This window comes from Callionymus lyra, chromosome 2 (genome assembly GCF_982586985.1).
Source record: "Callionymus lyra chromosome 2, fCalLyr1.hap1.1, whole genome shotgun sequence".
In the NCBI taxonomy this organism is placed as follows: domain Eukaryota; kingdom Metazoa; phylum Chordata; class Actinopteri; order Syngnathiformes; family Callionymidae; genus Callionymus; species Callionymus lyra.
Genome location: NC_141819.1, coordinates 27,662,641 through 27,683,838, shown reverse-complemented (window position 1 = coordinate 27,683,838; position 21,198 = coordinate 27,662,641). Strand labels below are relative to the sequence as shown.

Here is a 21,198-nt window from a genome sequence, read left to right as displayed (position 1 = left end):
TGTTATCATATTATTAGATACAATGAATCAGGATGGCAACTACTGAGTTGACTTATATTCATGCAATGTCAATTACTAATCAAACACCATCATACCTGAATCTCAGCTGTGATGGCAGCATTCAGTGCAGATTCTAAACCTCCATCGGCCATTAAGCTGCTAACTAAGAGGTCGATCATGAAGCGACGTCCAGGTGTCACACTCATTTCATTCCCGGATGCTAGCAGTGACAAAATACATTAATTTATCAGAATCTTCAAAACTGTTAACATTTTGAATGTGATACTTTTTGTTGTGGAACATTTCAAAGCTTTGACTAACCAGCATTAGGCAGAAGTGAAGACAAAGCTCTTGCCCGTTCTTCAGCAGTGGGCAGCAAAACTGACCAACCGCTTTGGAGGACTGCCTGTGCAGCAGCTTGTACGGTGTTAAGCACTCCAGCGTTGCTAGCAAGTACAACCACTGTCTGTTTCAGGTTGTTAAGAAGCACGCTGCCAAGGCCCAGTCCCAGCTCTTCTGGGTCCACTTGGTTACTTATGGCCGCATGGAGCTACAGACACAAGTTGTATATAAATTACAACAAATTGTCCATAAAATAGGAGCAAAAAAACACTTACCTGGAGTCTGAGGAGATTGAGCGTGGCAACCACCATACACTCCTTCTCCTGTGGAGGAGGCCAGTCAGAGCTGCCGTCCATGCCCTCACTGACCTCTCGTAGAAGCAGGTCCAGTTGTTCAAAGGTCATGGTGCATACGTCCACGACAAACGGTACACGAAGTCCAACGGACCACTCTGAGCTGGAGGACCAGGCAAAGCTCTGAAATCATCATAAAAATACAAACTTTAAAAACATATTTTCGTTAAAATCCAAACTTAAAGATGACAGTTTCATGTACCTGTCCTGGGCCACAGGAGATGCCAACAATGTGTTTGGTATTGAGCCCTGGAAGTGCTTTAGGCTGCTTCTTGTTTAAGAAGAGTGTATCAAAGTGCTGTAGCTTGTCATTGCTGCCCCAACTGTGCACCTCCCCATCATCCGTCAAGGCGAGGCAATGTGTGGATCCCACTGCAACATCCACAACTTTTTTCCCTGAAATGACATTACAATAAATTGAAAGAATCAAAACACTGTACAACAATGTGAATTCCTCTTACCCTGTAGACTGTCTAATAATTTGGGGTAACGGACATGCTCATCAGTGCCATGACCCAGGCGCTGGTTGTCCCCCTTTCCCCAGGTGAAAGCTTGACCATCTTTTGTCAGTGCCAGTGAAAACTGACTACCGCAACAAACTTTTACTGTAAATACATCCTGCAGCTTTTCCACCAATTTGGGGGTCTTGGTACCATCACTGCCACCTCTGCCCAATTTACCATAGTCTCCATCCCCCCAGGACCACACTTGACCTGTAGAAAAGAGTAATAATGAAGTACAAATGATATCCTTCAAAACAATGACAAAAGACAAAGTAACACTGGTCGTTACCATTCTCTGTTACAGCAAGTGTTTGGGCATCACCACTCCCACATGCAACATCCACAACCTTCAGTCCTTTCAACGCCGTAACCAACATGGGGGTTGTCTGATCTTCACTGGACCCTGAAGTGAAGATCATTGATTTATAAGAAAGAAATAGAAAAAGTAGGTCATTCAAAATTAGCAGCAGACACTTACCATGACCCAGTCGACCATAGTTCCCTCTGCCCCACGTATACAGCTCCCCATCTGCTGTGATGGCAGCACTGTAGGTGCTTCCACAGGCAATGTGTACAACATGCTTCCCAGCTTGTTTCCCATTGAGTGCAGCTATCATAATGGGTTCTTCCAAGTATCTGGAAAAAAAAAAGTCCACAAAAGTTTAAAAATATATATAATATATTCCATGTTCAACTTCATTATTTTTACCATCAGGACAAATTGTTGAATAGATTTATTTCAATGAAACAAATATTCTAACTTGTTCACCATTTGTCATTTTAATGTCACTGTACAATTTCAGAAGCGATAGTAAGTTATACACCAGAACTTGTAGATGTTCCTTACGTGGTGTCTCCATGTCCCAGACGACCGCCATCGCCACAGCCCCATGAGAAAACCTCTCCGTTGATTGACAAAGCGAGATAATGCTGTCCATCTGGATGAGCTGCTAGTTTGGTAATCTTTCTGGAGCTAAGTCCATGGATAAGCAAGGGTGCCTGCATAGCAAGATTTGGGAGTGAGTGAATGTTTGTTTTCTGTAAGCGATCCATGAGCAGTTTAATAGACTTACCAGAGTTGTGCTCTTGTAGTTTTGGCTGTAAACAGCACCAGTGCTCGACAGAATGAGAAATGCTTTCTCTGAGCCAACAATTTGTGTCACCCCAAGACCAGACAGGCCTTTACATTGGACCGGACCGTTGACATTGGCGTACAGTTTCCAACCCAAAAGACCCCAAGCGATTACCTCTTGTAGGGTCCCCTTAAACGACAACAAATGTATTTAGAGATTTGAACAAACTAATGAATGTGACTTGTTACCTTCTGTGTGGTGGTTGAGTTGCAGTGTGGGGGACTGCTCGGAGAAGCCAAACGGTCCAGATGAGCCATAATAACCACAGCGGTTTGGTGGAGGTCGATTGCCAGGTCATTATCCTGAGGCAAAGTCAGATACCGTAGAAAGCTCTCATTTGGACTCAGTGGGGCAGTAAGTATCTGGCAAACACAACATAAAATATATTAACCTTAACCACACAGAGAAAATGAGTCATTTTTACAGGCCAGAGGACAAATCATCACCTCTGTATCTTCTTCGGGAATTGGCTCCTCTTTGCCGCTGTGGATGCTCTGGAAGCGTTGCAGAAGTGGCAGGAGAGGAGCACTGGTACCCTGTGTGGAGCGTTCATTGTCCATTTCTCTAGTGCTGCTTTCCCACAGCCGCAGCAGCAGCAGAACAGCAGACAGCAGCTGACTGGAAAACAGAATAGTTGAAAAGAACAAATCATTACTATTGAGGTTTCATATGATGATGAGAATGACAATATATAAAAGACATTAAATACCTGAGTGTGCCTCTCTGTACCGCCAGCTCCAAAAGAATGGCCAAAGCTAGGTGCTGGTCCTGAAGAGGAACGTTGGTCTTGGTGCTGGCACTTCCATGGACATCACTGCTTCCATTAAGGATCACAAATCAGATACAGTCATGACTTTGCTACATATTATTAACTAATACACAGCCCTCTACAGACCTAAGAAACTTTGTTGCCCTTTCGACAACCTCGAGCCACACGGATGAAACGGTCCCCTCATCAAACAGAGTTGCCTCAGGGAGGGCCCGCAGAGCATCCAGAGACTCCTGGAGAAGTTCACTGCAGAGGTCTGCATCATCGCCTGTGACAGAGCACACTTTTTAATTTAGTGATGTCAAAAGTGTGGATTATATTTAATATTTAATACAGATAGAAGGCATGCAGACAGAATACCAAATGACCTTAGGTCACACAATATACATAGTATAATGTCAAACCAGTTTTTATGTTGCTCCAAGTAACATGTCAGTGTCTGAGCTAGGTAAGAATAGACCCTTGATGCTTTGATGCTCTTACAGAGTTTCGAGGAACTCAACTTCTAAAGATAATGTGTGGGGTCTCCTGTTACAAGGGGTCTATGTGAGGTGAGACTGACTGTCTCCAAGTTACCATCAAACCACACTGGTCAAGACAAACTGACGGAACTGATGAAACAAAATACATCAGCATGAAGTGTTTTTCACCTACATATAGGAAGCAAACCGACTTGAGACTTTGGACTTAGGTGGCAACGTTGATGTTCTTGGTTTGTTAATGACACTTTCAAAGAAGTGAACAAAAAATAAGAAATATTTTGAAAACCATGCTAGAGTTTTTAAGCCATAAAACTAATAACAGACATACTGCCAAAAGGCATAGGAATTGCACAAGCACAGCCAAAAATAGAACTGCAAAATGTAAAGGATTGTTTACCAAAGAAATGTTGCAACACATTTGTAAACAGCTGTTATAAAAATTCAGAGCTAAGCAACAAAACAACACTTAAAGGGCCACATCGAATTCATACCGGATCTCCAGGCCCGACGCAGAAATGCAAAGGCAAAAGAGAGCGCTGCCCTGGAGCCAACTCTGGCCAATCCTTCCACACTTTTGCTAGCAGGGCGGGGGCTGAAATGACAAAAAATAACAAAAAGAAAATAAGTGAGTGACTTTTGAGCCGTATCCATAATGGGAACAATTTTCTACAGTAACATTTTTAACACAGTCATGCTGAAAAAATTAAATTTCACTCGAGTTACAATAAATACAAACTGATAGGATATAAAAATAGCACAAGCAAGCCAAAGAATTGTAAGAAAAAAAAAATCAAATCAACATCATACAGAGCTTAAATTAGCCTCTTTGATAACTGGAGCCTGTTTAAAAAAGAGATGTCAGCCCAGTCATTTCATATTCTCGTCTAAACAAAAAAGGAAAAGAGCGCAAAAATATAAAAAGATGATTTAAGTATCTTTGAACATAGATTCATCTTAGTATGATAGAATCAATAAGGTGATCTGAGATTTTACTAATTTCACCTTTTGTTATCAGCAGCAGGCAGTGGCGGGCTTGGTGGGGTCTTCCAGCGAACCTTAAACTTTTCCTCCATCATGCTGTGGCTCAGAGAGATGAGGTAGCGTTCCAGAATGACCAGGCGCTGTCGGAGGCGTTGGGCGGACAAGGTGCTCTTGGCCATCACGGCTGAGAGCTTCTGCTGATCATCTACCAGAATCATCAGGCAGTCCTTCAACTCTTTCTCATCTGTTGACACAGGATAAACAGTACATTTAATTTTCTTACATCGAGAAGACTCAGAAAAAAAACAAAAAAAACAGTTTAAATGCTTTAAAGATTGAGAAATATTTGTTAAATGTAATGAAGTAATCAAAGTAAAGGTTATTTGTAGAGCGCCTTTCTAGACCAGGGTCACAAAGAACTTTAACAAACACATACAATTAAAATATAATTAAAATAAAAATATAATTAAATAATTAATTAAAATGTATACTTTAAAAGGCCAACACACATAAGACAAACACAGGAGTCCCAGAAAATCAGGGAAAGGCCTTCAACATAATAAGAATGTCTTAAGATGTTTCTTGAAGGAGTCAGTAGATCATCAAACACAGAGAGAGAGGAAGATCGTTCCAAAGCTTAGGAGCAACAGCCTGGAAGGATTTCTCTCCTCTGGTCCGGAAGCGTGTTCAGGAACCATCAGTAGATTCTGATCCACAGACCTCAGAGCCCGAGCTGGGGTGCAAGGCTGGATCAGATCACTGGTGTTCACCTGCTGTGTTAAGCATTAACATTCCTTTTAAAACGATTGCGTAACAAAGTATGTAGACTTTTAAGAGAAATCCGTTGTTGTTGATCATAAAAGGACAACCAGAGACATATAGGAAGACAATTTCAATTTTATTTCCCCCGACTTTAGTGACTGTGTGTGACCCAAAAAGAGACCGTCTGTCTTGAGTGTCTTTCTGTAAAGATGCTGGTGAAATTGAATTATTAACGTAGCAATCTGGTCTTACAATATTAAACAGCATACTCTTGTTTTGGATATGTAACACAATTTATCCACCATGTATGGTTTTTGAAAATGTTCATTTTTGTATGAATTTATTCTATATTACTTTACAGTATCATTTCAATATCAACACTGATGATTTCATTTTTTTTTTTAACAATAAAGACACTCTGAGGTCTGTTGATCAGAATCTACTGATGGTTCCTCGCACACGGTTCAGGACCAGAGGAGAGAAATCCTTCCAGGCTGTTGCTCCTAAGCTTTGGAACGATCTTCCTCTCTCTTTGCGCTTGATGATCTACTGACTCCTTCAAGAAACATCTTAAGACGTTTTTATTTGTTCAGGCTTTTCCTTGATTATCTGGAACACCTGTGTGTTTCTCAGTATTATCTTGATCTTTAAAGTATATACTTTATTGAGTATTGTTTTGATTGTTTAAGCGCTTTGTGACCTTGGCCTGGAAAAGCGCTATATAAAGACAAATTACTTACTTACTTACATGAGGATTAAAAAATGGATGCTTTGTTCTGAACTGTTTCCCTTATATGTCTTATATGTCTGTATAGAGCAGCGCTGCAGGGAAGAAAGGATGGGCCAAAATAGCAGGTCTAAAATCCACTTAAGCTTTATGTAAGCCACACAGGCCTGCGGGTGTATGAACCACATTCCAGTCAGCTGTGTGTGGCTGTCAGGAGTAATCTTTCATATAATTTATGAAAAAATAAATTGTTTCATAAAAGATTTTTCTTCTCAATTGCTGTGTGAAAACATCAGACCAGTCATAGAAAAAGAGGATGTGTTAAACTTCAGGCATCAATGACAGAGCACTCATGCATTTACTGATCCAGTTACACTAACTGTACAGTGAGCTCAGAGTGTTTCCTGGTTGTGTCAATAAAACAGCGAGTAGCAGTAGTCACTATCAGCAGAGCAGACATTGTTTATCTCAGTCCACCACAAGGACACCCCACCCACATCTGCTGGTAAGTAGAGCTCTGGCCGATCCATCTGCAGATCCACATTACAGCACTGAGCAATATTACTTCTCGGGGGTAAAAATAACCTCTCCGACTATCCGCACCTCATGTGCCAGAAAGACAGCAAACTGATCACCTCAAAAACAAGTCTATGATGAAATGTTCAGAATCACTTTTTAATCATCAACATTGTGAAACATTTAGATGTCACATGAAGAGACTTGTGGCAGGGGTCCCCCACGTGGTGCCTGTGGGCAGCAGGGAGGCCAAAGATGCCCCAGAGTAGCCCACATAATTCTTATTTTATTTGAGTTTGTTGCTTTCTTGTTGCAACATTGGTATTAATTGAAGAAATCATATTGTGATGAGTGTGTTGGAGAAATAAAAGGTATCATGCTTAAGCACATATATTAAAGTCTCAATGCCCTTGGAGTAGTCTGCAGCTACAGAAACGTTGGTGACCCCTGCTGTATAGTATCAGAAATGTCACAGAAGGAAAGAAAAGCCAGAAATATCCAACTCCTCAACTGTTCACTCACCAGGCTGCCTGCCCCAGTCCCACGTCTCTATGATTGAATGATGCGCAGACGATGACGAGTCATCCTCTTCTTTCTTCTCTTTATCATTGGGTTCATCCTTCTTTTGAGTTCCAAAGCAGTCAGTGCAATCTTCTGCGAAAACATTCAGGAGCAAATGTTAATTTGTCGCACTTTCAACATTAGGGCCCTTTCAGGCGTCACTCCTCGGACAAATGCACCACATAAACAGGAATATTGTTTTTTTAATTTACCTGTGTGCGCAGATTCCTCTCCGTTAAACGTTATTTCTTCATCTTTAACCATCTCATTCCACATTTCACTCAGCCCCTCTAGAGAGAAGGCCCGCTGCAAAAGGACAAAGAAGCACAAATATCAATAAAAGATAAGTGGTTTTTAACCTATACACATATTCATGTCCATATCATATTCAATAGGATCTCATGTATAAATAGGATCCAGAAACTACATAATTAGCATAAAAACAGGTGGTGGGTTGGCAATGTGTACATAAAAACAAACTCTTTATACAGCTTTAATTATATTTATTGTAACAACAACTAAAGCATATTAAGAGAAACAGTCTTTAATTATTAGAACCCCTATGCACTTAAAAATCAATAGATGCGTTTGTTACCTGTAAGTCTATCTTCAACCATTTATCGTGGAATCTCAGCTGAGCATCCAGGGTGAAAGTAGGAGAAGGCATCTTCCCCAACCCTTACCGGGCTGCAAGAGCAGCACACCTGAAAAGAGAATGAGATTCCAATTAAACAAATAAAATGAGGAGGCATAAGCCATTATATTTATGCTACAATTTAAGTAGATAACATCATGTTTCCAGCATCATAATGAAAACATAGCTGACATGGATCCTACAGAGAATAAATTATTACTTTTAGACACTTATTTTCCTAATGTGGGTCTTTATACTGACCCTTAGGATGGATAAATGTGGGCGATTGACTAAATGTATCGAAAGAATTAAAGTGTATGATGGCGTGGTGTAGAAATGATAATATCCAATTGGTTACTACAAATGGTTTATTTTGAGGATGAAATGAGACTAAAAATTAAAACTAGTCCAAATACTGAAGGGAAATGTGTCACCATTGATCATGTGTAAATTATCTACAGACATATGCATTTCAGATGTGACAAAATGAGTGTTTGTGTACATCATAGTAATAATAGATCATAGGTCTTTAGATCTCGCAAGTAAATAAGAAGTAAGTAAGAGTTATTAGTAAAGCGACTTTTCTATACCAGGGTAAGAACATAATAATTTCTGAACAAACGTTTTAAAACTGCACACAACAACTACAGACCGTAGCTAAAATAAGGTTCGCTAAACGTTTAATTTGTGCGTTTAATAATGATGCAGATGTTGTTAAAAGCCTTTGTGAACATCCAACCGTGTTTTGTGTACACAAACCGTCCTACTGTTAGTTACATGCAACCACATTAAAGCTCGCAAAACCTCCACACTTCCCAGTTCACAAATAGGTTGTGAAAAACTAGGAAGAATGTGGTCTGGGTGCGTTTATAATGTCGCTTATAGCAGGATATTAAAGCAGCTGAAAGACGTTGAAGGGTAGCAATAACAGCAGGGATACACTAAAATAATCCGGCTAGTGTCGCAGTTTGCGGGGAGTGGATCCACGTGAAGCAGATGTCAAGTATGTGTCCAGGAGGATACGTTTGTGAGAGAATAAGAGTCAATTAGCTTCATGGCTAGCATACGTTAATTAGCTTCTGCTAGCTAGGGTCGCTCTAGCAGCATCATCTGCACAGCCATGACCGAGCGTCACTGCCATGACAGTCTCACCGACACGACGCTGCGAAACCGTTCACGGACATAACGATTCATATTCCAAAATGTCAGTAGCATGTTATGATTTTTACCTGCGGTCTGTTCGTTCGCTTCTCCCTTCACCCTCAGCTAGTTTGCTGCATTACAGACGTGCGTAACGACATGATTGACAGCTAGGGGGAGAGGGCACGCGGCATAGAAACAATATACGTCATCGAAACCCGGCCCATCGCACCGAGATGTTTTGCTCTACGACATGTCCCGGAACAGGGTTCGTTGCGAATAGAGAAATGTTTTGTAGTTGCACCGCACGCGTTCAGACGGTTAGAGGGACAGACGGTTAGCAGAAACAAGCGCGCCCTATGCTTCAGGGCGGGACATAGGAGGGGCGGGGTTGGCCTAGAAATGTGTCAACCCTCCGATAGAGGGCAGTGTTTTGTTATGAATGAATACAAGTACGCCTTTATGAGTCTTGTCTTAACAAGAAACTATAAATCAATCAAAAATGCTCTTTGTCTAGCATCTTCAAAGTTTCAAAAGTTTCAAAGTAAGTAATTTATATCTATAGAGCGCTTTTCCAGACCAGGGTCACAAAGCGCTTAAACAATCAAAACTATAATAAAATATATACTTAAAAGATCAAGATAACAATGAGGAAAACACAGCAGTTCCAGTTTTGTGGATGTCAAAGCAATACAAGTACTTATTCTACATGGGTGTTTCTTCTTTTTGTTGAAAAAAAACATTTTTAATAAATTCTTCTGCTTTAAATCACATATGTTTGGAGGAATGTCAAGGATATACAACTGAGGAAAGCTCAAGCAGCGGATGGGACTGGAGATCATACACGACATAAAAAAACTTGTGTTTCATCAAATAAAAGGTGGACATAGCAAGGAATCAAGATGACTCTGTCATGACGAACTCATTTGGTTTTGAAAATAGAGTTTATGAGTCATATTTCTTAAATAAGTAAGTAAAAGTAAGTTTAAGGAAATACATTTTTTTTTATTCTTATAAGGCAAGATCCCATAAATATTAACGCGCTACAGGATAAAAGTTTTTCTTTATTTACTTATTATTTTAAAACAAGTTGGCTGAAGTCGCGCATGCGCCGTGTGTTGCCTCCATTCCCATCAGTGGAGTCTAACGTTCACCCCTCGCGGCCAACGGTCCAACTAAGTTGTGTTCGTCCAGGAATGTCTGCTTCGATGACGAAAAGTGAAACAATGCCGCTGGGAGGAATAGCCATCGCAGTCACGGCCAGTTTCATCAATGGTTCCACATTCGTGCTCCAGAAAAAGGGGATGCTTCGCTCCCGTGACAGAGGTAGGAAGACGGAAGTCATTTTAAATCATAACACTCGCAGTTTAGTTACTATGACTGAATCCAGATGGATATCACAGCTGAATCCATTCTCGATCCCCCCCCCACAGGAGGTTCTTATCTCCGCGATGTCGTGTGGTGGATCGGAACCGTGTCCAGTGAGTTCGCGACCACACACGGAAACACTTTGCCCCTTGAGATTTCTATCAGAAAGTAGAAAAGAATATTTTGTATGTTCCTAGCTGGTGCTGTTTCTGTAATTCTGATAAATGTTGTAGCTGTTTTTGTGATAAACGATCCAGTAAAAGATTTTCAAATGACTTTCTGTCCTTTCAGTGATAGTTGGTCAAATTGGGAACTTCCTGGCGTATAACATGGCTCCAGCTGTGATTGTGACACCCCTGGGAGCTCTCGGGGTTCTGTTTGGGTAAGACTTCCATTGTTGTTCGTGAAATTAAGTTGTCAAGTCAGAATCAACCACTTATTATTATTATAGATTCTCCAAAATCTGAGACACATGTCTACTGACTCCTTCAAGAAACATCTTAAGACTTTCTTATTAGTGCAGGCTTTTCCCTGATTCTATGGGACCCCTGTGTTTTTCTTGGTGTTATCTTGATCTTTTTAGTATATTTTTTTTTTAGTATTTTTTTTTATTGTTTAAGCGCTTTGTGACCCTGGTCTAGAAAAGGGCTATATAAATTACTTACTTACTTAATTACTTTTTTAATTCCTGCAAGTTATTGTATTGATATGCCGCTTTATTTTTGGCAGACATATGTGGTGTCTTATTGCTTTTCTAATATTGGTCATATTGTCTTGTTAATGTGAAATGTATATTGAAAGGTGGTCTGTTTTTAGGTGATAGAAATGTAGTGAAATGCATTGTTTGAACACATTGGACACACCCCACAACTGAGTGAACCTGTCAGTAACTCAAAATAATGTCATTTGGCCTTTAAAAATCAATGTGTTAAGGTTCTATGTTTGTACAGGGCGGTCCTCGCTTCTTGGATATTAGAGGAGCGACTAAATATCCTGGGAAAGCTTGGCTGTGTCTTATGCTGCTGTGGCTCAGTTATTCTTATTATACATTCTCCCAAATCTGAGACTATCACATCCAGTCTGCAGCTGGAGCAGCAACTGTTGGACCCAGGTGACCTATGACATGTTTTTACTTTTATTTACAGCTTTATATAGCAGTTTAACGTCCATTTAGTGGAGATTGATGATAGGTTATTTCAGGTTTTAGTTAGTACTTTATGGACATTTAATATAGCATTAGCATCTAGGCTGTTGAGGCTAAAAGGTCACCGAAAAATGGTTTTATTTGGTTTACAAGCATAGCTTATCTAGTATTTAGGTTATATACTGTTTTAAAGTTGCTGTGGTAACTAGAAATTTGACAGTATTAACCAACCCTGGGCAAAGTGCGACAGCTAGGGTCCCCTGACTCCATCTATGTGGCCCGCATGAAGTCAAAGAAATACTATAAAGCTGTCGATTAAGAAATGTTTAAAATCACAATCAATCAACACTATTACTAGTTCAACCCTACATGTATTTTCCTTAAAGTCTTTTTTCTCCTTTTCCTGCCTTTTAATTGTCCTTTTTATGGGCTTTAGTTTCATACTTTTCATAGTGACTTTACATACTATTTTTAAATAAATTGTATATAAAATATAATGCATTAAATGAAAAATAAAATGATGGCATAGTAACACTTGTTTTGCATTTAATGTATTTTACATAAAATGGTCAAATATATCTTAAAATGAAATGATATACAATCAAATTAAGAACCAAGCTTATTTCTGAATGTCCTTTTAATGCCCATCATAGAAAAAATGTATTTGTCACTTTATTCTTTTGGTTTGACAGCCCCTTATAACAGCCATGATCTATAATGTGAGGAAATACAATTGCCTACCCCTGATATTAAGTTGTTGTTTTTTTACAGTGTGTATCATTTTTGTCCTCCTGGTGGTCCTGACACTTATAATCCTGATCGCATGGATCGCCCCCGTACATGGTTCCTCCAACATCATGGTGTATGTCTCCATATGTTCACTGTTGGGCAGCTTCACAGTACCGAGCAGCAAAGGACTTGGTCTGGCTGCGCAGGATATCTTGAACGAAGATGGCCAAGCACTGACTCTCTTCCTGGTGCTGTTGTCCACGCTGGCCGTGAGCATCCTCATACAGTTCTACTTCATCAACCGAGCCCTGGAAGTGTTCAGCTCCAACGTTTTTGAAGCTATTTATTATGTGACGTTTACATCCACTGTCATTCTGTCCTCAGCGCTTATATTTAGGGAGTGGACTTCCTTAATAATCGCAGACTATTTTGCCATGATGTGTGCACTATCCACAGTGTGCGTCGGCGTCATTTTGCTCCGTTTATCCCAGGAGACGTCCCTCACCTGGAAGCAGAGTCGACAAAAGGCTGATTAAGGTTATTATTTCTTTGGGTAAATGTAACCTGAGGAGCGAATAAGTTATTCTGTTTATAACTTGGCATTTTTTCAATTAACTTTTGTACTTTGAATTAGTTTTTTAAGCTTTATTTTATATTTGTATTGTTATTCATTAATAACATGGGTGGGTTTTTCATAAATGTCCTTTATTTGATCAACAATGGATGAAACTTGAATAAAATATTTTAATGTATTATGGCCTCTGTTCCTTGTTGATTAAATTAGTGACTTCCCAGAGTAGGATTTTGTCATTATTATCATAGACCGGGCCAATTCTCATTAAAGCTAATTTCCGTACATTATTTAAATGGATATATTCAACACTTGCGTCATATTTTTGATGATTTTTTGCCAAACCTTCAATTTTCTATTTGCCATTGTAAACAAACCTCTGCTATTTCTGTTTTGTCAGCTGTTACGTCAGTTTGACAAAGATGAAACAAGATTCTTGTTTTCAGAGTCAACATTGTGCTGTCCCAGAGTCTGTCTTTGGCACAAAGGGAACTTTGCAAGCGCTCAGTCCTGATCCTGGAAATACAATAGACGACATAAATGGAAATTAACTCCACCAACTGATGGTCTCTCCTGACTAATCTTGAATAACTTTACATTTTCAAGTGTTATTTCAGTCAGACAGCATGGCAGAAGTAGTTCTGTTAGCAAAAAGGTTGATAAGTAAGTAATTTATAATAACAGCCCACTCTTTATTATTTGTTTTTAATCAACTCAATGTGTTGAATGACTTCAGTCATTTCAATAATATACTCCTTTATGGGAATTGTGGTCCTACAGGCTAATACCAGGCCTCTACCTTCAAGTCTGAGGCCATGGGTCTCATTAGGAATGGCTGACGCATCAAGAACACCTCTTGGGACAGTGCTGCGTGGGACTGGAATTTTCTCAACTTTACCTCCTGGTAATGGGTGAAATATTAACTCACACCATGGTGGAAGTAAGTGTCCTCCCACAGGAAACCTAAAGGCTTCTGTATCAAACGACACTTTAAAAGTACTTTTTTTTCATTAATTATTCGATGACTTTATAAGAGTTTATAAGATGATGTATGATTCATGTTATACAATTAAATTACCTCTAATATAAATAATAATTGATCATCATTTGACACGTTCTAAACGCCGTTCCTAAATTATTTTCAGACCATTTTGTTAAACTGTTTATTTCAAAACTGGAGTGAAAAATGGTTTGGTTTCTCACGTTAAATCACTTCTTTGATAAATCCGAGTCGGCAGAATCTTATCTGGCAGTGATAGTCAAATAAGGTGTCGTCAGGTGTGTGTCGGAGTGGGCGGGGACTATAACTGCTGCGCGCGTTGCCGTTGGTTACAATGCGCCGACGTGGGCGGAGTCTTGACCTAATGGGGCGTGGCCTCGCGCTAGGCTCTGCCCCGCGCTGCTGACTGCAGGCTCTGTCAGCGTCGTGTGTGTTGTTGGTGCTGCTGGTCAGACGCTCAGAGCAGCATGTGAAGTCTCACCAGAACTTTTAAGAAGCAGGGTGGCTGTGAGCTGTCCCGTCATTGCTGCCAGACTCTCCTTCGATCAGGTATTTCACTCACATTTACTCCAGAATTCTCTCGGAAACATCCGATACATCACGTCCCTGCTTGACTGACGTTAGCTATAGCCGCAGCGCTAACTAGGCTAATGTTGCTAACCCGGAGGAATGGACCGTCAACTGTGGTACATGTGAGCAAATGTGACACATTGTCACTGAAGACAACCACAAAGTGCTCCAAAGGAAGTGACTGAGTGTGATGTAGCCTCGTGTTTTGTCATGGTAGCCCCGGTGAACACACACCGAGAGCTAGCACGTTAACTTGAACTAGCTTGCTCAGGTTCCTACATACGTCAGCGGCGTCAACTCAACGTGAAACCATAGTGACTATAGTCCGTCATCTATGAAGACTCCTCTTTGTGTCTCACATCATTCAAGTCTGCACCAGAGGACTTCTCTGCCACACTTCCTCATTGATCTATTCACCTTTTTACCTTTACTTCCCTGATCTTCAGTCATCACCAATGACAACCAAACCTGGGGGTGTTACCAGGTTACTAACTTCTGTCATAGTTGTAGAGATAGTTGTGTGGGCGGTAACCAACAACTAATGTAATTTAAGAATAGTAATATAATTCAAACAACGTATCAACGATTTCAAGTAAAAAGACCTGTGGCAAGAATTAAAGCATTGTGTTTGGCCTCCAGTCTGTTTTATTTGTTGTGTGGCTTTGGTGGACGGAGGTGTACTCGCAGCACATTGCTGCGAAGGGCGGAAGGAGGATACACGCATGTGACGCGAAGTATTACAAGACCGTATTGAATCAGGTCTTTCGTCCATCCGCAGTCGTAGGGCAGGCAGCCGACAGATGTGTACGTGCCGATGGCAGGACAGAACTTTTGTTTACCTTCATGTTGTGATGTCTGTTGCAATGGTCGGTAGTTGTGTAGACGCACAATGGAGACTTGTTCTTGATGACTTCTGTTTTGTGTTTCCAGGCAGCCAGGGTGGCCTCAACCACACACTTTGTTTGCGCGTCAATGTGACAGGCCTCAACAATTCAACCAGGATGGGCCAGGATAGAGGGAAGTATGACTTTTACATTGGCCTGGGACTGGCCGTCAGCTCCAGCATCTTCATCGGGGGCAGCTTTATCCTGAAGAAAAAAGGGCTGCTGCGGTTGGCGCGGAAGGGATCCATGCGGGCAGGTACATACATATACGTACTTCCCTGCTCATCCGGCTCCTCTGCGGCACTCCCTGACCAGCTCTCCTGGTTTAGCTGTGTTGATGTCGGGTTTATTTATTACAACATGAGTCATCGGAACAATCTCTGCTATGCTTGACTGTAGTATAAACACCTCATTTTTGTATAAATCCCTGCTTACATTTTCGTTCTGCTTCCAGGTCAGGGGGGGCATGCGTACCTGAAAGAATGGCTGTGGTGGGCTGGTTTACTATCAAGTAAGTCCTCACACTCACTTGTAAGCTCTGTTTTAGTCTGTTTTGGGCTTATTTTGTAATACTGGCAGTACTTATGTCTCTATTTGCTACGCACTTTATGCGTGTGGGGTATTTTTTTCTAGCAGCAAAACACTAGTACCATTTAAAGAATGTAAATATGTGCGAGTCATGCATGAGCTTGGAATGCTGGTTGGTCTGTTATGCATCTTCTCAATCATTTTGCTGTAACTTGTTTGCAGATGTAAGTAGTTTAGGCGATAATTGTATCAACTTACCATAGATCTGAGTAAGAAACCCACAAAACATAAATGTATTTACGAAGCAAATAGCAATTTATTTGGTTCCAAATCAAGATAAACGGCTTCACACGTTTCTTCAAGTACAAAAACTTGCAAGTACATTTCTAGCATTGTCTCATTGTGTGTTTACTGGCGCTGTCATTACTAGCTTGTATAACTATGTATTTCCTGTTCGCTACAAGTATAACTTTGAGTCTTTAGAAAAACAAGACGCACTTGTTTGATTTGTTGGAACGATTAACATGGGTTCGGTATTCTCAGGTGAAATATGAGCAAATGCCCTTTTTGTGTTCTTTCAGAACACCCTGTATTATCTATGTAGCAAAGTGCTGTGTTGAGCAAGTCAGATAATACTGAGGTCTAAAATAAGTTGACTTAGTTCTTGATGATCTTGGAGTGTGTTGACTCCTTGTGAAATATTGTTTTTGTTTCTTAACATAGAATTAAGGTGAGCCAACCGCTTCTGTAGTCATAGTGTCTGACGCATAGGAAACCCGATGGAGTTAATTATTTACCACTTTACTGCTGCGTGGCTTTGAAAACTATCTTATTACGGACTTTTTAAGCTGGATCTGATCATGTTTCAATAGCTGTCATTTAAAGCATATTCACTTTAATAGCCTGTTGTTCTTATGGCCTCACAGATGAGCTTCATCATGTATCTTATTATTATTATTATTGGCTTGTATTTCTAGTCATGTCCACCTTTTTCATTTCCTAAGTCCTTTCCCTTTTTCCTTCTATGCTCGTCACAAGACTGAGACAGACGTGGTTCAACCCAGAATGTGGGTCGTGTCCACGCAGAGAAGTTGACTTTCCTGCTGTAGAACAGGGTTGGCATTGTCCCAAACTTTATGTTGAGGTCAAACTGAGTGTGTGTCAGCGTTCTGGGTTTGTGTGTTCCCTACTGTACGCACATGAGAATGACCAACGTGGGCGTTTGAGATATGTTGCTGTGTGTCTGTGTAACAGCAGGATACATGAGCTGTAGGGGTTTTAGTGCGAGGCAAACATGTGCTACTAGTTTAGTTTGTAGAACAAATAAAATGAATATTGACCATCTCGTTGTCACCACATAACGTCACTCTTGTGTGTTTATAAGAAGTAGGTCCTCGTCACACCTTCTGCAGCAGAAGTTTTTTTCCATGTAAATTAACACTATTTGCTTACATTAAATATTTATTTTTCTGCCTCTGTAAAGACGCACAATCAACCGTGACCAATCCTAGAAGTCTGTATTGTGCAATTTGACAAATATGCTTTGAGACATCTAAAAATAAACTGCTTCCCACCGACTTTAATCCAGGTTAAATCTTCAGTCTGACAGCGTTTTGAAACCTCAGCGGGTCCCAGTTCTCATTCTGGCTCTGTTTGTCTTTGTCCTGCACAGTGGGGGCCGGTGAAGGGGCCAACTTTGCTGCCTACGCTTTTGCTCCCGCCACCCTCGTCACCCCCCTGGGAGCCCTGAGCGTGCTCGTCAGGTAGCTGGACATCTTCACCTGTGTTTGGGTGGTACTGCTGTACTTGATGAATGTGCTACTTTACTTTTCAGACTGTAAGGCGCAGTTGAATTCCTTTAAAAAAAATCTACAGCGTGATCACCTCCGCGAGGCTCCGTAATACACCTCCGTAATACACTTCCGCGAGGCTACTTAATACACTTCCGCGAGGCTCCGTAATACACTTCCGCGAGTCTCTGTAATACACCTCTGCGAGGCTTCGTAATACACCTCCGCAAGGCTCCGTCATACACCTCCGCGAGGCTCCGTCATACACCTCCGCGAGGCTCCGTCATACACCTCCGCGAGGCTCCGTCATACACCTCCGCGAGGCTCCGTCATACACCTCCGCGAGGCTCCGTAATACACCTCCGCGAGGCTCCGTAATACACCTCCGCGAGGCTCCGTCATACACCTCCGCGAGGCTCCGTCATACACCTCCGCGAGGCTCCGTAATACACCTCCGCGAGGCTCCGTAATACACCTCCGCGAGGCTCCGTAATACACCTCCGCGAGGCTCCGTAATACACCTCCGCGAGGCTCCGTCATACACCTCCGCGATACACCTCCGCGAGGCTCCGCGATACACCTTTGCGAGGCTATCCAATACACTTCCGTAATACACTTCCGCGAGGCTCTGTAATACACCTCTGCGAGGCTCCGTAATACACCTCTGCGAGGCTCCGTAATACACCTCCGCGAGGCTCCGTAATACACCTCCGCGAGGCTCCGTCATACACCTCCGCGAGGCTCCGTAATACACCTCCGCGAGGCTCCGTAATACACCTCCGCGAGGCTCCGTAATACATCTCCGCGATACACCTCCGCGAGGCTCCGCGATACACCTTTGCGAGGCTATCCAATACACTTCCGTAATACACTTCCGCGAGGCTCTGTAATACACCTCTGCGAGGCTCCGTAATACACCTCTGCGAGGCTCCGCAATACACTTCCGCGATACACCTCTGCGAGGCTATGCAATACACCTCCGCAATACTCTTCCGCGAGGCTCCGTAATACACCTCTGCGAGGCTCCGTAATACACCTCTGCGAGGCTCCGTGATACACCTCCGCAAGGCTCCGTGATACACCTCCGCAAGGCTCCGCGATACACCTCCGCGATACACCTCCGCGATACACCTCCGCGATACACCTCCGCGATACACCTCCGCGATACACCTCCGCGATACACCTCCGCGATACACCTCCGCGATACACCTCCGCGATACACCTCCGCGATACACCTCCGCGATACACCTCCGCGATACACCTCCGCGATACACCTCCGCGATACACCTCCGCGATACACCTCCGCGATACACCTCCGCGATACACCTCCGCGATACACCTCCGCGATACACCTCCGCGATACACCTCCGCGATACACCTCCGCGATACACCTCCGCGATACACCTCCGCGATACACCTCCGCGATACACCTCCGTGAGGCTCCGCGATACACTTCCGAGATACACTTCTGCGAGGCTTGGTAATACACTTCTGCGAGGCTCCGTGATACACCTCTGCGAGGCTCCGTGATACACCTCTGCGAGGCTCCGTGATACACCTCCGCAAGGCTCCGCGATACACCTCCGCGATACACCTCCGCGATACACCTCCGCGATACACCTCCGTGATACACCTCCGTGAGGCACCTCCGTGAGGCTCCGCGATACACCTCCGCAAGGCTCCGCGATACACTTCCGAGATGCACCTCCGCGAGGCTTGGTAATACACTTCTGCGAGGCTCCGTAATACACTTCTGCGAGGCTCCGTAATACACTTCTGCGAAGCTCCGTAATACACTTCTGCGAGGCTCCGTAATACACTTCTGCGAGGTCCGTAATACACTTCTGCGAGGCTCCGTAATACACTTCTGCGAGGCTCCGTAATACACTTCTGCGAGGCTCCGTAATACACTTCTGCGAGGCTCCGTAATACACTTCTGCGAGGCTCCGTAATACACTTCCGCGAGGCTCCGTAATACACTTCCGCGAGGCTCCGTAATACACTTCCGCGAGGCTCCGTACAACACTTCTGCGAGGCTCCGTAATACACTTCTGCGAGGCTCCGTAATACACTTCCATGATGCTCTAATATTTTTCCGCTAACCTTGTGGAAAAAAACGTATAGCAACAACCCACTTAATGCGCCTTATAATCCTTGTCTGAAAAATAGGGTACTCTGGCTGCTGTGGTGAGGGCAGTGTGTGACTGTAGTTGTTGTTGCAGTGCGGTGCTGTCCTCATACTTCCTGACCGAGCGGTTAAACCTGCATGGGAAGCTGGGCTGCCTGCTCAGCATCCTGGGCTCCACCACCATGGTGATCCACGCTCCAAAAGAAGAGGAGATCAGCAGTCTGGAGCACATGACCCAAAAGCTGGCCGATCCAGGTACCAAAGACACGTCCCACAGTCTGTCACCCGATGTGTCCATTTGGGGGGTCACACCTGTTGCTCTCTTCACAGGGTTCTGTGTCTTCGCCACTCTGGTCATCATCGTAGCGCTCATCTTCATATTCGTGGTGGGCCCTCGCCACGGTCAGACCAACATCCTGGTGTACATCACCATCTGCTCCGTGATCGGAGCGCTGTCGGTGTCCTGCGTCAAGGGCCTGGGCATCGCCATCAAAGAAGCCATCGCGGGGAAGAACGTGGTGACGAGTCCTCTGGCGTGGATGCTGCTGCTGTCTCTGGTGGCGTGCGTGAGCACACAGATCAACTACCTGAACAAGGCTCTGGACATCTTCAACACGTCGCTGGTCACGCCCATCTACTACGTCTTCTTCACCACCTCCGTGCTCACCTGCTCCGCCATCCTCTTCAAGGAGTGGGAGCACATGGGCGCCGACGACGTGATCGGCACGCTGGCCGGGTTCCTCACCATCATCGTGGGCATCTTCCTGCTCCACGCCTTCAAAGACGTTAGCATCAGCTTGGCCTCGCTCGCCGTGGCCATCAGGAAGGAGGAGCGTCCGTTCTCCGCGAGCAACGGCACGGCGTCCCACGGCACCTATGAACTACTGACCAGCGACGCCGACGTGGACGACCGAGAGATGGGTTTGCCTTACGACAGCATTTCCAGAAGAAACGGGGCGACGTCGTCCTCGTAGGGTCACCGGCATCTCGCTGCCCTACGAACGGAGGAGTGGTCTGTAGAGACAATCAGCCGGACGCCGCCGACCTCTATGGACCAGTGGATTGTACTTTTCATTTGCCTTACTGTTCTCTGGACGTCACTCTATCACTGTTTGAAATTAGTTCCTCTGTAGCTGTAAATATGTTTTTTTAAAGACAACTTTTGGCTCTAATGCACTAAAAGTAGTTTCCTTACGGCAGAGAGATGATGTGTATTCTCTGAAGGTGTTCAAAGGACACTCCCTACGATCAGATTTTTGTGGTTATGTAACAACTATTTTAGTCGACGGTCACACTGACTGTTTGTTTATGAAAAGCTCTGAAGACGAACCAACAGATTTTCTACATATTTATGGCACAGTGAATAAATGATTAACACTACCGTCGATCGTTTGTTTTATTAAGAGAGGATTGTTCATTTTAAGCCCCGCTTTTTTGCCATAAACTACAGTTACCGGAGCAGCCACTGACCTGAACGCAGTGGTTCAGCTTCATGGTAAATGTATTTTTAATGCCTTTATTAAATCAGACTTAGCGTTGAGTTTGATCAGTCAAATCAAGCAAACATTTTTTGTTTGACATTT

General features: G+C 43.0%; 3 protein-coding genes across 3 annotated transcripts in view; 2 read left to right on the top strand and 1 right to left on the bottom strand.

Moving 5' to 3' along the window:
- The window catches only part of herc2 (HECT and RLD domain containing E3 ubiquitin protein ligase 2), a 36,329-nt gene extending 27,225 nt beyond the window's left edge, over positions 1-9,104 (bottom strand). Inside the window, exons 1-19 of the mRNA XM_087784428.1 lie at positions 8,993-9,104; positions 7,725-7,833; positions 7,342-7,435; positions 7,091-7,222; positions 4,585-4,807; positions 4,074-4,174; positions 3,227-3,368; positions 3,041-3,145; positions 2,778-2,949; positions 2,520-2,693; positions 2,272-2,460; positions 2,046-2,197; positions 1,677-1,834; positions 1,488-1,601; positions 1,157-1,408; positions 898-1,091; positions 618-818; positions 322-550; positions 96-220 (exon numbers count right to left, since the gene is read on the bottom strand). Of these exons, the coding sequence (XP_087640554.1) occupies positions 96-220; positions 322-550; positions 618-818; positions 898-1,091; positions 1,157-1,408; positions 1,488-1,601; positions 1,677-1,834; positions 2,046-2,197; positions 2,272-2,460; positions 2,520-2,693; positions 2,778-2,949; positions 3,041-3,145; positions 3,227-3,368; positions 4,074-4,174; positions 4,585-4,807; positions 7,091-7,222; positions 7,342-7,435; positions 7,725-7,796 (2,829 nt within the window). The 5' untranslated portion in view covers positions 7,797-7,833; positions 8,993-9,104. The remainder of the gene's footprint in view (positions 1-95; positions 221-321; positions 551-617; positions 819-897; positions 1,092-1,156; positions 1,409-1,487; positions 1,602-1,676; positions 1,835-2,045; positions 2,198-2,271; positions 2,461-2,519; positions 2,694-2,777; positions 2,950-3,040; positions 3,146-3,226; positions 3,369-4,073; positions 4,175-4,584; positions 4,808-7,090; positions 7,223-7,341; positions 7,436-7,724; positions 7,834-8,992) is intronic.
- A 941-nt stretch (positions 9,105-10,045) lies between these two features.
- On the top strand, positions 10,046-12,857 carry nipa1 (NIPA magnesium transporter 1). Its single transcript, XM_087782905.1, has 5 exons — positions 10,046-10,229; positions 10,337-10,384; positions 10,563-10,653; positions 11,222-11,382; positions 12,187-12,857. The coding sequence occupies exons 1-5, from the start codon at positions 10,100-10,102 to the stop codon at positions 12,678-12,680; spliced, it is 924 nt and encodes a 307-aa protein (XP_087639031.1). The 5' UTR covers positions 10,046-10,099; the 3' UTR covers positions 12,681-12,857.
- A 1,281-nt stretch (positions 12,858-14,138) lies between these two features.
- Positions 14,139-20,995, top strand: nipa2 (NIPA magnesium transporter 2). Its single transcript, XM_087784427.1, has 6 exons — positions 14,139-14,264; positions 15,216-15,425; positions 15,624-15,680; positions 17,370-17,460; positions 19,710-19,870; positions 19,946-20,995. Exons 2-6 carry the CDS (start codon positions 15,287-15,289, stop codon positions 20,587-20,589), a joined length of 1,092 nt encoding a protein of 363 aa, XP_087640553.1. The 5' UTR covers positions 14,139-14,264; positions 15,216-15,286; the 3' UTR covers positions 20,590-20,995.
- The last annotated feature ends 203 nt before the right edge of the window (positions 20,996-21,198 follow it).

Coding starts and splice junctions, on each gene's coding strand:
- nipa2 (XM_087784427.1), top strand. CDS start 15,287: ATGGGCCAGGATAGAGGGAAGTATGACTTTTACATTGGCCTGGGACTG. Junction 17,461..19,709: donor GCCCTGAGCGTGCTCGTCAG/GTAGCTGGACAT, acceptor TTGTTGTTGCAG/TGCGGTGCTGTCCTCATACT. Junction 19,871..19,945: donor CCAAAAGCTGGCCGATCCAG/GTACCAAAGACA, acceptor CTCTCTTCACAG/GGTTCTGTGTCTTCGCCACT.
- nipa1 (XM_087782905.1), top strand. CDS start 10,100: ATGTCTGCTTCGATGACGAAAAGTGAAACAATGCCGCTGGGAGGAATA. Junction 10,654..11,221: donor GCTCTCGGGGTTCTGTTTGG/GTAAGACTTCCA, acceptor ATGTTTGTACAG/GGCGGTCCTCGCTTCTTGGA. Junction 11,383..12,186: donor GCAGCAACTGTTGGACCCAG/GTGACCTATGAC, acceptor GTTTTTTTACAG/TGTGTATCATTTTTGTCCTC.